General features: G+C 43.9%; 1 protein-coding gene across 1 annotated transcript in view; it reads right to left on the minus strand.

Annotated features, from left to right (window-relative positions):
- Positions 1-13,981, minus strand: part of unc5a (unc-5 netrin receptor A) — a gene marked incomplete at its 5' end in the record, with an annotated part of 199,186 nt that overhangs the window by 140,275 nt on the left and 44,930 nt on the right. Inside the window, one exon of the mRNA XM_067995836.1 lies at positions 8,426-8,593. Coding sequence (XP_067851937.1) covers positions 8,426-8,593 — 168 coding nt within the window. The remainder of the gene's footprint in view (positions 1-8,425; positions 8,594-13,981) is intronic.

Consider the following 13,981-nt stretch of genomic DNA (forward strand, 5'->3'; position numbering starts at 1 on the left):
GGGAAAAGGATTTCCCTCCTCCTCCTCACCCCATCCAGCAGCAGCTGGAGTGAGGAGTCTGAAAATCTTGGGGCAGCCTTCCCTCTGGCCTGCTCCATGGTTCAGCATTGGTTGTTTGCTGCAGGAGGAGCATTGCTGGACAGCCCCTTTAAATCTGGCTCCTCCAGCTGACAGACCTTACTGCGCGTGCGCAGTCCACCCGCCGTGCAGCTTACCAGCGGGAAACCCGGATGCAAAGGTAAGTTGCTCCAATTCGCCTGTAATTGTGTGTGGAGCACACTGATTTCACAGGGCGCGTTGCCTACGCGCCCAGTCGACCCCCCGCTGAGAACCCGCCGCCCTAATATCGAACCCAAGGATTCTGGAACTTTAGAACTGAGAAGTCAATTAGAATCACCACTGTGCACTACCCTTGTAACTTTTTGAATTTTATTCAGTCCTATTCTAATACTTCTATTAAATGTGACCTCAGAGCCTGGAGCCTGAAATGTGGACAGGTGCTCTCAATGTCTATGAACCTCTTGGGGCCGAGATGGCCCTAATCTCAGGGCTATTGAGTCCTGGGATGGATCCACGACAAACTGCTTCGCTTGGCTTGGAATCTCCACAGCTTTGGCTTGCTTACGTTCTTCGACTTTGAAGGCATCTGAAAGGATGGAGCAGAGAAGTCACTGGTTCTACTGTCCGGAGAGAAGACAGATTCCTCAGAGCCATCTCCTGCTCTCCCACTCGGCATGGGATCAGGATATTGGTTGACCTGCAGGAACATAAACCTTACGTAGTTATGAATATCCCTTAATCCCTGGGTTAAAATGCAGTGAATATTCTGCAAGGCCTCCAAAATGGTGCCATAGAGATCTCAGTATACACAGATATTGCTGTCTCCATTCTCTCCATTACATCACTCAAGGCCTGAACATCACCAATCAAAGCCTACACGTTAGAGGTGATGACTTGCCTCCAGGCCTTTGTGTTCTGTGGGAAATAAGCAGAGATTTCTTCAGCTGCCACTCACTCTAGTTGTCACAAGAGAGCATTGAACTCTGCCACAAGCCTGGTCATCTGCTGCATATTTCCAGAGAGGCTTTGCAGTGTCTTCATATGAGTTTGATGCTCTCATAGTGTTCTTCTTTTCACACAGGGCCCCTGAGATCATCGTCCAAATGTATTTCAGCCAAGGGCTGACATTTCCTTAGCCCATGCTCAGGAACATCCTTCTACATTTCCTCTACCTCTTCCCATGGCTTCCCTATGTGTTGTGCAGCAACCACTGTCCACTCCTCATCTGAACTATCTATGTCCCCCCACCCCAAGTGCCTTTTCCTGAGCTGGTGAATGCAAGGGAGTGGGTGGATGATGGGGTGAGCAAATTTCAGCTGGCTGTCCCTGCTGTTGAGGGTCTTGCATTGGGTTAGTTTCTCTCTATGCTTCTTTGCCTTCTTTGAGATCCTGTAGAGAGAAAAAGAGAAATGCAATGAGTCTGCTATCCACTGTTTCCTTACTGTTCTGATCATGTAAGAGTCTTCTCAGAGTATGAGCGTCATAAATGGAAATTCTTCTTTGATCTTTGAACATTGGTACTTCTTTTGCACAAACTAACTGCGGGTGCAGGATCTCTTATGTCTCCTCTTATAGTCTCAGCTGAGTCAGATATCAGTATATCAGTATCTCAATTGCCTCCTCCTGCTGGGTTAATGGACAAATATCTGCTGTTCTTCCTCCTGTAGCTTGTCATTCCTGCAAATTCCATGCAATTCTTTTCTGCATGAGAGTAGAATGGTTGCTACTTTCAGCCCCAGTCAGGTTTATTTGACAACTATTGGAGAATTTATATCACTTCACTAATGGAGTTCTCATAGACAAAACAATTCTTCAAAGGGCATATATGCATTGCAGGATTCTCCAGTGATATAATGTAATTGTTCTACGTAATTGCACTACAGTTCCTATACTTCACTGCTTTATACTTTGTAAGTGCACTTTTAGAATTCATATTGGTGTGTATGTAAACATTAAAATATAAACTGCTGCTATCACACGTACCTTTGCTGACCTTGTGCGATTAGTAAACTTGAGGGGGATCTTGAGAGTTGGGAAGTTGCCACTCACACCTGTGCACATCCTTCCACATTGTCCTGGCTTCTGTGTTGGCAGATTTTTTGCTACCCGCTCCTACTAGTCCACCCCTCCCATGCCTAATTTCAATTGGAAGAATATTTATGCCACACTCTAAGCCAATAGGTCTGGTCTCACCACATGCTGACTGGGAGGCTGGTTGTCCTCGTCCCTGCCTGACTGAGAGGCTGGTTGTCCTTGTCCCTGCCTGACTGAGAGGCTGGTTGTCCTCATCCCTGCCTGACTGAGACGTTGGTTGTCCTCGTCCCTGCCTGACTGAGAGGCTGGTTGTCCTCACCCTTGCCCTGGCCCCATCTCCTCCGATGCCGATGATCGTGCTTGGGGTAGGAGGATTAGATTCCACAAAAGATGGCTCATAAAAGGTGACATATTCATGTGTCACAGACAATTGCTCCAGCTCTCAGGCCCTGGCCTCCTTGCTTTGTACAGTCCCAGCATCAGCTACCTCTCCCAGCCCAGTAAAACCCCAACATCAGCCTTCTTTAAAAAAAAAGCTTAGTGAAAAGGTGCCTGGTGAAAGCTGAAAACTTTAAAATCTAAAGCTTCTAAAGTCTACATGAACTCTAAAGTCTGGATTCAGTGGGGAGCTGTGGCTTGCTTCTCACAGGGCAAAACGATAAAAGGCTGTTAGAAATAACACAGTATTAATTACATTTTTTTCTTGATGGGAAAAAAAATTATTATTGCCATCAGGGCTACTTTTCCAGAAAAATGAAGAAAGCATTCATTCATAATTTATGTCCTCAATTACTATTAATAAAAAAATCAGTGCGGAATTGCCTGAGAAGATTTCAGATAATATTACATTAACTTTTGCTTTACTTCCCATTTACTCTAATATTTATATAAATATATATGCAGATAAGCAATGAAATTGCACAAATATATAAAAATATATCACACAATACATACTAAACATTAAATATATTTTTAAAATGGCCAAGAGCATTGCCACAGATCAACGACTTAATGCTTAAATTTCATTAAAAATAAAAACATTCTGGAAATGTACAGCAAGTTGGTCAGCATCTGAAAGAGAAAAATGGGTTTATATTTGACATCTGACCCTTCATCAAAATACCACTGACACATTAACCTGTCTTCCTCTTTCAGGCACATTTCCAGCATTTTCTGCCTTTACTTCAGATCTCCAGCACTGTTGTTTTGTTCCGTTAATCTCCTCTTACATCAGTGCTTTTATACCTTGGTGTACCTGGACTTTTTCTGGACCTGACAAGTTTTAAATACACTACTTAGGTCCAGGAGGCGGCGTTGGCTTTACCGGGGCCCCATGCAAAGGTTCGGCTTAGGGCCCCTACATTTTACTAGACAATGATACTAAATATTACCAACTTAATCTGGAGTCAAATCCACAAAAATATGATCATGAAAAGGCATGTTTGCAGTAGGTGCTATAAGAATATATATTACCTATATAAGCGACAGATAACGTGAGTGAATGACATCGAGCGATTACAAAGGTCTTGAAACACCAATGTTATTTCAGTATATGAGCACTATGACAACTCAGAAACTAACTTTTCGTGCTTTAACTGCAGTGAAGTCCTGTATAATATGAGTAGTGGAGTGGTGTTTACAGTTCATAACAACTGAATTTCGTCTTCTCTTTCTCCCACCTCAGCCATGACTGCGGGAGGGTGAGTGGGGTAGGTGAGAAGGTGAGCACTGAGGTTGGAGCCAGCTGCAGGCTACTGCATGTACCTTATTATTACTCACTAACTTCCACTCATTCTCCTGCACTCACTCATTGACACACACTCTCCCGTGTTCATTCACACTCTCTGAGTGACTCACACTCACTCTTTAAATGATTAACACTCACTCTCACACTCTTATTCAATCACTCACTCAAACTTTTTCCACTCACTCATTCACTCTCACACACTCACTCTATCGCATTCCCTCACTTACTCATTTGTGCTCCCAATCGCTCTCAATGATTCACTTGCTCATTCCCTGTCTCTCACTCAGCAACTCACCTCTTTTACTCTCATATTCACTTGTTCTCACACTCATTCACTCTCACTCAGTCTCACACACTCATTGGGCTCGATTTCTGGACGTCCGAGCCGGTGGGTTTGTGGCGGGGGGGCTCCAAAAATCGGGGATTCCCAGGGCGGGGCAATTAAAGCCGGCGGGATCCCACTTAAGGCAATTAATTTGATAGTTCAGGTTGTTAGCAGACCTGATTTGTAGGACATTTTAGGAGGGGTGGGATTTTCAACTAAACTGAGAGTGTTTCCCCGACTGGGGCAAACATTTCCAGTTGAAGTGGATGTGTTGCAGCCACCAGCCTGTGGCAGCTGCAAAGGTCCATTTGACAGGTGTCGGGGGGAGACCCTCACTCATTGCAGGAGGCCACTCCGTTACTTTGGACAAAGTTTGGCCTCCACCACCCTCCTCTTAACAATAACATTCACAAACTTGCAACCTCAACCCCGGTGTGCAGACACATTTACCTACCTTGCGGACCCCCTCAAACGTACATCTTCCGGATGGGGGCTGCCATAGCTCCTCGGAGGACAAACAGCATCACCAGCCTCGCCGGCCACGCTGTCCACCTCTGACACGTGGAGCTCCACAACAGAGTGCTGTGACACATCCACCTGCACAGCAGGAAGGAGGGCAACGGCAGAGAGAGATGCGTCACAGAGGGCACTACCCTCGCCACAGGGTCTACAGAACGAGGCTCAGCTTCCTGGACCTCTCTGAGCAGCAGTGCACACGGAGGCTCAGAGGCACTCGACATGTAGTCGTGGACATCTGCAGCCTCCTTCTTGCCGAGCTGCTCCCGGCTGGCCCGAGCACCATCTTCTTACCTGTCACTGTCAAAGTCACCACTGCCCTCAACAACTTCTCCGCATCCTTCCAGGGTGCCACCCGGGACATTGCCAACGTCTCTCACTCGTCTGCACAAAAGGGCCCTGCAAAAACACCTGCACCCACTCTGCAGTGACACAATGGGTGGCATCAGCTGTGGGTCTTCATGGTGATCCTCAGGAAAGGGCATTATTGCACAAGCCAGACAAGATTTTCAAAGACATGGCAGTAGTGGTGATAACAATTTTTTATGATTTTTTGCAAAACAAAGGAAAATGAATCAAAAACATGACATTTTGTCTTACACCCTTGTGCATCCCCCTTGTGCTCACAAATCCTTTGCATTACGTTTACGGGAACCCCTACGTGGTGCGACCCCTGTGGCTCCAGCAGAGGTAGTGGCAGGTTGCTCTTGTCCATGCACTGACCGATGAGTTGCTTTGCACGGACGCCCTCTGGATTTTGGTGTCCGTGAGGGCCCCTCCAAAGACTGCTCCACTTGCACCTGTGCAGGGGCAGACTCGGCCACCTGGAGAGGGGGCAGCATTGCAGGTACTGGTTGAGAGGGGGACAACGGGTGAGACGTGGGAGCGCTTTGAGTGGCGTCCCCACTTCCATGTCCCCTTTCACCATCATCCCTCTCCTGGCCCAGGCCCACAACAATCCTTCCACCCTGCTGGATGACAGTTTGGAGGACTTGTGTGAAGCCTTGGAAGGCCAGTTGTAAGGTATCTGTCAGCCTGTTTAAGGTGGCAGAATGTTGCTCACCCTGAATCCGAATGGCCGTTGTCAGGGCCTGAATGGACTCATTGTTGAGCCGTGCTTGACGCTCGATGGAGGCTAGACTTTCTTCCATCGCAAACATTCCCGCACCTACCCGCGACACTATCTCAGAGATGCCTTCACGTCCCTGTGATGTATTCCACTCATGCAGGAGTTGGACTCCTCCATCCTCTGCGCGATTGTGGAGAGTGCGCGTGGCAACTGTTCCAGTACCTCGGCAATGTGCTGCTGGCCCTCGATGACTCTCTTTTTCACGGCTGGCCCCCAGTTTTCAGCATCTGGGTCCAGCTGCGCAGAGCCTGGAGAAGAGTGCTCCCACCGACACGGACTCTCCACGGCTGCCCCTGCCACCAGGGTCTGCTCGTGCTCACATGTGCGTGGTGACTCACCATGTGCAACCCCAACTAACTGAGGACGAGGACCCACCGAGGTGTGTGTATCTGCGCTGGCAGGTCCTCTGAGGAATCGCCCTCCGCAGTCACGGCGGTCGTGGATGGCCCTGCAAGAGAACAGTAAGCTATATTAAGCATGTGGACAGATGTTGAGATGCTGCAAATGCCAAATGATGCTAAGATCATTCGCTATCATGAGTGCTGAGTGTTACATTTCTGTCACCAGCCGTTTGTGCACTCCCAGTCTCGGCATCCGCCACGGACAGGCACTCCAGCGTCCGGCTTATTTCGAGTACCTGCTGCTCCGCATCTGTTAAGGCCACCTGGTGTGGCGGGCCCCCTCCCGGGCATTCTGGCATCTCTTCTCCTATCAAGGCAAAACACAGAGAGGCGTGATTGAATGATGGTTGCATGGTGACCCGCTGCATGCATTGGTGTGGTTGGGGGTGAGCGTGAGGGAGATGCATGGGAGGGTGCGTATGAGACATAGCCATGAGATTGTATGAGGATTGGGTTGCGTGGTAATGTTCGAATGGGAACTGGGGCGGTGAGTACGTGCAGGCAAGATGAGGATGATAGTTGAGTGGATATGAGGAGTGATGCGAGAGCGTTGTGGTGGCAGTGCAGAAGGAATTATGAGCCGGTGGAGGTGATTTGGAAGTGTGCGAGAATGCGTAAGTATACTCACTTTGGCTGACCTGGTTAGGTCATTTAATCTCTTCCTGCACTGCATCCAGGTTCTGGACACATTGCCACTGCTGGTGACCTCCTCGGCCACCTCCAGCCAGGCCTTCTTGGTGGTGGAGGGAGGACACTTCCTCCCATCCGATGGGAAAAATATTTCCCTCCTCCTCCTCACCCCATCGAGCAGCACCTGGAGTGAGGAGTAAGAGAACCTTGGAGCAGCCTTGCCTCTGGCCTGCTCCATGCTCCAAAATTAGTTCTTTGCTGCAGGAGGAGCATTGGAGGACTGCCCCTTTAAATACTGCTCCTCCTGCTGACAGCTTGTGATGCGGGTGCGCAGTGCGCCCGCTGCGCAGGTCTAGAACAGGAAACCCAGAAGCCAAGGTAAGTGCCTTCAATTAGGCTGCGATCGCGTGCCCAGTCGACGCCCTGCTGCCAACCTGCTTCCCTCCTAATATTGAGCCCATTCTCTCACTCAGTCTCACACACACTCATTCTCACTCACTCTCATATTCAATCACTCTCATGCAAGCTCACGCAGTCACTCATTCTCTTGCACTCTCTTACTCACTCACTATCTCAGTAATTCACCCCCTTTACCTGAGGGGAGAGGGAACTGTACCTGCATCCCAGGGTGAGAGAGGATTGTACCCCAACCATAGGGTGCAAGGGTATTGTACTCCTTTTCATTTTCTCTCTCACTCTCTCTGTCCTGACCTCTCTCATTGACTTTATTCCACTCTCTCCTTGCCCTTCGTTTTATGGGACCCCAGAGACATATCCCTACACTCACTAGTATCAGCAGCCCTAAAGTGAAAGTCTGTCCCTGGAATCAGTGCCTAAGGTTCAGCCAGGACCCAAAGAGCAGAGCTCCTATCTGGGACAGAGTCCCACTAACTTCTGCTGTGGGGACCGAGTGCCTGTGATTCTCTTTCCTGTACCAGAGGCAAATAGTTTTTTTTAAAGCCAGGCTGCCTATTTAATATAATATGACAATGAATCAGCAGTAAAATTAAATAACCCTCCTGAATTTGCTCGGTGCTATATTGCACCTCAGCGTGCCCCTTGGAGAGTAGGTGTCATTTCACTGGATCTGTTTGGGGCCTCTGACTGGCTCGGGGCCTGTGCAATTGCACGGGTTGCACAGGCCTAATGGTGCCACTGTTCTCATATTTCATCAGATTTCAGACCTGAAAATTCCAACTATTTAGAACTCGCTGTCAAACTCTCCATACTTATTCATGGACTTCCAAAGTGCCCAGAAATAATATACATAATTTATATGGTCGCCCTGTGGTAGCTGACAAAGCCTGGAATTGACAGGTGGAGCGATTAATATTTTAATCCCTTCCTACTAGTTTTACATAATTTCTATAAGCCTTTAACTGTTTTGCTGTTTTAACTTCTTTGAAGTGCATCTAGTTTTATTATTTTCTATGATTGATTGTTTTTTTAAAAACATCTTCTTAGTTCTTTATTCTACCTTTTCTCACATCATATATTGCCCCAAATTCTAAATGTGAACGACAAATGAAACATGTTACAGAGGTTGTCAAAAGAATCAGCTATGGTACAAGTTAATCATTTACCTGGACACAAGATGGTACAGGTAGTTTTCTGAATGTTCTGTCCATCACAGAATGATCCACCATTCTGAGGGCTGGGGCTGGTACAGGCGCGTGTCCTTTTTTGCCATCCTCTACCACAGGTAGTGCTACAAGACGACCACTCTGTCCATGTAGACCAGCCACCATTTACTGTTCAAAAGGGGTAATCAATAAATACTACAAATAATCATTTAAGTAATCAACTATCAATAATATAATAAATTTAAAATGTCCTACTATTTTGGATAAGTATCTACACAATAATAGAATTAAGCGAAAGTTTACAAGATTCGTTTTTCTGTTTATTTACAGGAAAACACTGGTGATGTAATTAAATAAATACCAACGTGTACTGGCTCTTTTGTGAATTTTAACTTACAAATTAGCTTTGGTTGTTAAATTAGTTTAGCAGATGCACAGGAAAACAATGTGCATTTCCATTTTCATGCTTCAATGGGAAACAATTTTATTTTGTTGAAGGATATGATACAGTGAACATAAAACAACAGCAGTCTATGCACTGCGTACCAAATTAACTTTCTAATATACTGGAAAGAAATTAAATTGTTAAACCAATTCACCAGTCACATTATGTCCAACGTACATTTCCTGATTTTTGAAGACCTCGCAAAATGCATAAGTATGAATGATCTCATATCTATGGCAGATAGGCGTGGCAAAGACCAGAAAGTTCAAAGTGTAAAAGATAAATAAAGAACAGGCGGGCAGACTTGAATTTATATAGCACCCTATCATGACATCCCAAAGTGCTCTCATCCAATGAAATACCTTTTGAAGTGTAATCAATATTATTATGCAATTATATAGGCTCAGTGTTGTAATGCTTCATTATTACAAAGGTAATAAGTGTTGAAGATAAATATTTCCTGCTTAGCAGAATACCGAATAAAATATGTATTTAATAAATTATAGCTTAGAAAGGGCTGAAAACAAACTTTTCATAATGTACCACAATGTATTTCCTGATTAGATGAATTATAACATTATTTATATCCACCTATTTTAATTGAATTGGGTATAATAATATGTATTAGTATATGAATCCTAATACTCTAATAATGACTGTTGTAAACAATTTTACAACACCAAGTTATAGTCCAGCAATTTTATTTTAAATTCACAAGCTTTCGGAGGCTTCCCCCTTCGTCAGGTGAACGATGTGAACGATTTCACATCGTTCACCTGACGAAGGGGGAAGCCTCCGAAAGCTTGTGAATTTAAAATAAAATTGCTGGACTATAACTTGGTGTTGTAAAATTGTTTACAATTGTCAACCCCAGTCCATCACCGGCATCTCCACATCATGTCTAATAATGACGCCATCAACGTTTTAAAATAGAACTTATCTATTTTAAGCAAATGCTGAGAATGTGAAAACATTTTTTTCTCATGACCTTATTCTACAATTTGCCCTGTATATGGGCAGAGTAGAAAAGGTAGGTAGCAGAGTTATGCTTATTTTATTGTTGAGGCTTCTTTGATTATTACTGGCACGCTCTGTACTAAATGTTCATTCTCAGTCATATCAAAGCAAGTACAAAATGAGCACCACCTGCTGAAATGTCTGACGCTATAGTTCATTAATATCATATTGACTGCTAAACAGCATTTGAAAAGCCGCTTTCAGGGAGTGAATTAACAGTTTTTCAAACACTCAGAGAAAAACATGTTCTATTTGTAAGTAGTAAAATACATTATTCCCCAAAGCATGAAGCAATAAAAAACAACTGTGAGGTGAATAAATACTGACACAGCAGGGCAAGGCATTTATTTTGTGTTGAAAGACTTTAATGGGAAATATAAATGAGGCACACAGAAATCTCATCACATGGCACTGCTTCACTTACCAATCAGAAATGTGAATGTGAGATTATAAAAGTGAGTCAACCATGTCCTTTCCTTGTTTATCCATTCATTAGTTTATGCATGTACATATATTTTTTTCACTTTATTGATTAACTTGTGCTTCAAGACGTAACAGACTTAGTTAATAAAATCATGTTAGACACCAATAAGCCTGTTAAGATCTGTTCTTGCACATGATCACTTCAAGCCTAGAGTATGGTTAGCCTGAAGAATTTGAAAGGAAGATGATAAGTTTCTCATACAAATTCAAGGAACTTGAACTCTCATACTAGGTAAGTGAATATTCTGCCTCCCACATTGGGCTGAGAACCACAAACTCTCAGTTTTCAGTCCCTTGGTGTCCTACGGGTATTCTGTCCAAGATCTCAGAGCACATCACCAACCAAGTAGTTTTTAATAGAAGCCCGTCATGAACAGTTTTAATTTTTTTTCAGCCATCTTTTTGATCCTTGATCAGCTTACAGAACTGATCATCTTGAAGCATAGTTCTTATTTTCTATAACCAATTTAATGTAGATGAAAGGCTTTGTAAAATTACAGTCATGTATGGTTAGAAGTTACAATCTGTTCCAGTACCTCCTGATGCTGGAGCCTGTGAAAGGTTAACTGCTGATATCAGGTTTTCCCTGGTATATGTGAAATTGTATATAAAAAGCTTACGAGGTGCAGGCAATGCCATTGTATTCTGCAAGGTAATTTGTAAGTATTTTTATGGCCCAGAAAAGTTTATAATCTATTGCAATATGGTAAGATTTTCTGATAAGGTATTCATGAGATCTTCCACATCCACAAAAAATAGAAAGATCTTTTTCTATTTAAGCCTGAAGCAATTTTAAATCTTTCAAATTGCTTTATCCAGCTGGCTTAGTAAAATCAAACTGATCTGGTGGATTTATGTGGAAAAAAGGCCATTTCTCTGTCCTTTCAAAATCTATTCTACCAATTAACAAGTCTTCTTCTGTTTACCAATCTTTTTTCCTGTCTGGTCTCTGGCAAACTTGTTTTCTCAGTTTTTCACAGTTTTAGGATATTTCTTTCAATAATGAACAAGTGCTACCATTGTAATACATAACAGGTTAAAAATGGACAGACTCAAGAGGACAACAACAACAGAGCTTTATTTAGTATTCAAATTTTTCCTAGCCTCCTGGTATTAATCTCAGCTAAAGGCAACAGCTACTATCAGAGCAGTCATTGCAGAAGAAGATAATGAATTAATGTGGCAGCAATAGCAAGGTCTTTTTTTAGCTATGTTGGGAGTCAGAAGGCCATTAAGGGCTGTAGAGGGGCCATTGAATGATTTCTCAGGGCAGATTTTAAATTTTGCCTATGCCTTGTAGCCTCAGGGAGAGGTTTTAAATGGTTACTTTGCATCAGACCTCGTTATAGAAGACAATGCTGCGTTACCAATAATAAATCAAAGCGTTGATATCAACGTTGAAAGTATCAAAGTGGATGTGAATATAATACTGGCTAGAATAAGGGATCTCAAAAAGGCTGCTGGCTCTGACGGGATTCACTTGAGGACGGTCTAAGAAATGGGGGCTGTGTCTTAAGAGCCCCTTGCTCACATATTTAACAGCTCGCCGGGGCCTGGGATTGGTCCCATGGATTGGAGAGAAGTCCATGTGGTGCCAATCTTTAAAAGGGACAATAAGTCTGAACTGGCAAATTACAGGCCCAGTAGCCTGACTTTGGTCATACGTGTTAATTGTATCTATGTGATTGATATCAATTAGTGCTAATTGTATTCAGGTGGTGGGTATCAAGTGGGGACTCTCTTGTATCCATTTATAAGAGGGTGCGTAATATTGATCTCTGTAAATAAAGGATTGGAAGCAACAGAAGACCAGGCTCTAGTATTCTATCCTTCACCATATGGTTATCCATTTTAACAATAGACAAGTTTGAGAAGGGATCGTTGGCGACATACTATACAATTACCTTGACAAGGAAGGCATTATTGGAGTCTTAACATGACTTCTGGAAAAAAAAGGTCATGTCTCACCAACCTGGTTGAATTTTTTGAAGCTACCAGGTTGAAAGATATATGTCACCAGGTTGACACTGTGTATCTTGATCTCCTAAAAGCCTTTGATAAGGTGCCACATAATAAGCTTTTGATAAGATCGAGTCCTGAGGGACTAGAGGGCACATTTTGGGTTGGATAAGGAATTGGTTGAATTCTTGTAGACAGAAGATTGTTATTAATGGTAGTGGTTTGGCATGGGGTCCAGTTACTAGAGGAGTCCCGCAGGAATCAGTGTTAGGGCTGTTGTTCTTCATCATCTTTATCAATGATTTGGATGAAGGCATTTGGGGAACAGTCTACAAGTCTGCAGATGATACAAAGATATGTGAGGGTTTCAGGCCCATAGATGAGAAAAATGGATTACAGGCAGATTTAGATGGAATGGGGGAATGGGCTCAGATCTGGCAGATGTCATTTACTATAAATAAATGTTATGTTATGCAATGGTAAGCATATGTAGACCAGGCAGGGTTGAGAGCTTAATGCTGTTGAGCAGGAGAAAGATCTAGGTATTATAGTACATGAATCTCATAAGATCCACCATCAGTGTCAAGAGACTATTGCAAAAGAAATTGGAGTGCTAGGATATATTGCCAGTATGATTAAATACTAAATAAAAAATACTACATTGTCTTTGTACAAGACTTAGGTTAGGCCTCTTTTGGAATGCTGGGCTATAAATTGGGCCTTGTAGCACCTGTTTTGTAGACGCTATGCAGCCTCCTAAGGACCCAAAATGGCGCCCGGAATGCACATGCATGCTTCTAGCGTGATGTACGCCGGACGCCATCTTGGTGGAGGCATTTGTGCATGCTTAGATAACGAATGCCGGCAGCATGCAAAGGAGACGATGCGTTAGATCAGTGTGCAACGCTGATTTAAAGGAACAGATATGATTTTGGTACTCAACATTCCAACCAAAGCACTGTCTTAACCTCGCACAGCTGAACAGGTCGTAAACAGCATGGAGGACCCTCCCCCCCACCAGCACTATTTAAAGAGATCATGCAGGATTTACAGGTTAGTTGCTGGACTATTGCTTCTGGCTACTAATGCATTTGTTTTAGGAGGTCACCTATACTTGAATACTAGGACTAGGGGATATAGCCTAAAAATTAGAGCCAGGAATTGCAGGAGTGGAATTAGGAATCGCTTCTACGTGCAAATTGTGATAGAAGTTTGGAACGCTCTTCTGCAAACGGCTTTTGATGCTAGCTCAATTGTTAATTTTAAATCTGAGATTGATAGATTTTGTTAACCAAAGGTATTAAGGGATATGGGGCTAAGGCGGGTATATGGAGTCAGGTCACAGATCAACCATGATTTCATTGAATGGCCGAACATGCTCGAGGGGCTAAACAGCCACTCCTGTTCCAATCTTCCTATGTTCCTATAATAAAGTTTCAACACTCTACAGGGTGTGGGCTGACTAGTTGATAGGCAACAGCAAGGGCACTGGCAGAGTGGCAGGGGTGGGACAGGAATGCTGTCATCCTGAAAGAGGACAGCAGGTTCATGTTCCATGGAGCCACTGCCACTTGCTGCCTCCTGTTATGCGCCACCTTCTTCTGCAAAAGAAAGTGGGATGTGTGTTTGTGAGTGCCCTGCAGGATGTTTAG

The sequence above is a fragment of the Heptranchias perlo genome, chromosome 14, assembly GCF_035084215.1.
Source record: "Heptranchias perlo isolate sHepPer1 chromosome 14, sHepPer1.hap1, whole genome shotgun sequence".
NCBI lineage: Eukaryota > Metazoa > Chordata > Chondrichthyes > Hexanchiformes > Hexanchidae > Heptranchias > Heptranchias perlo.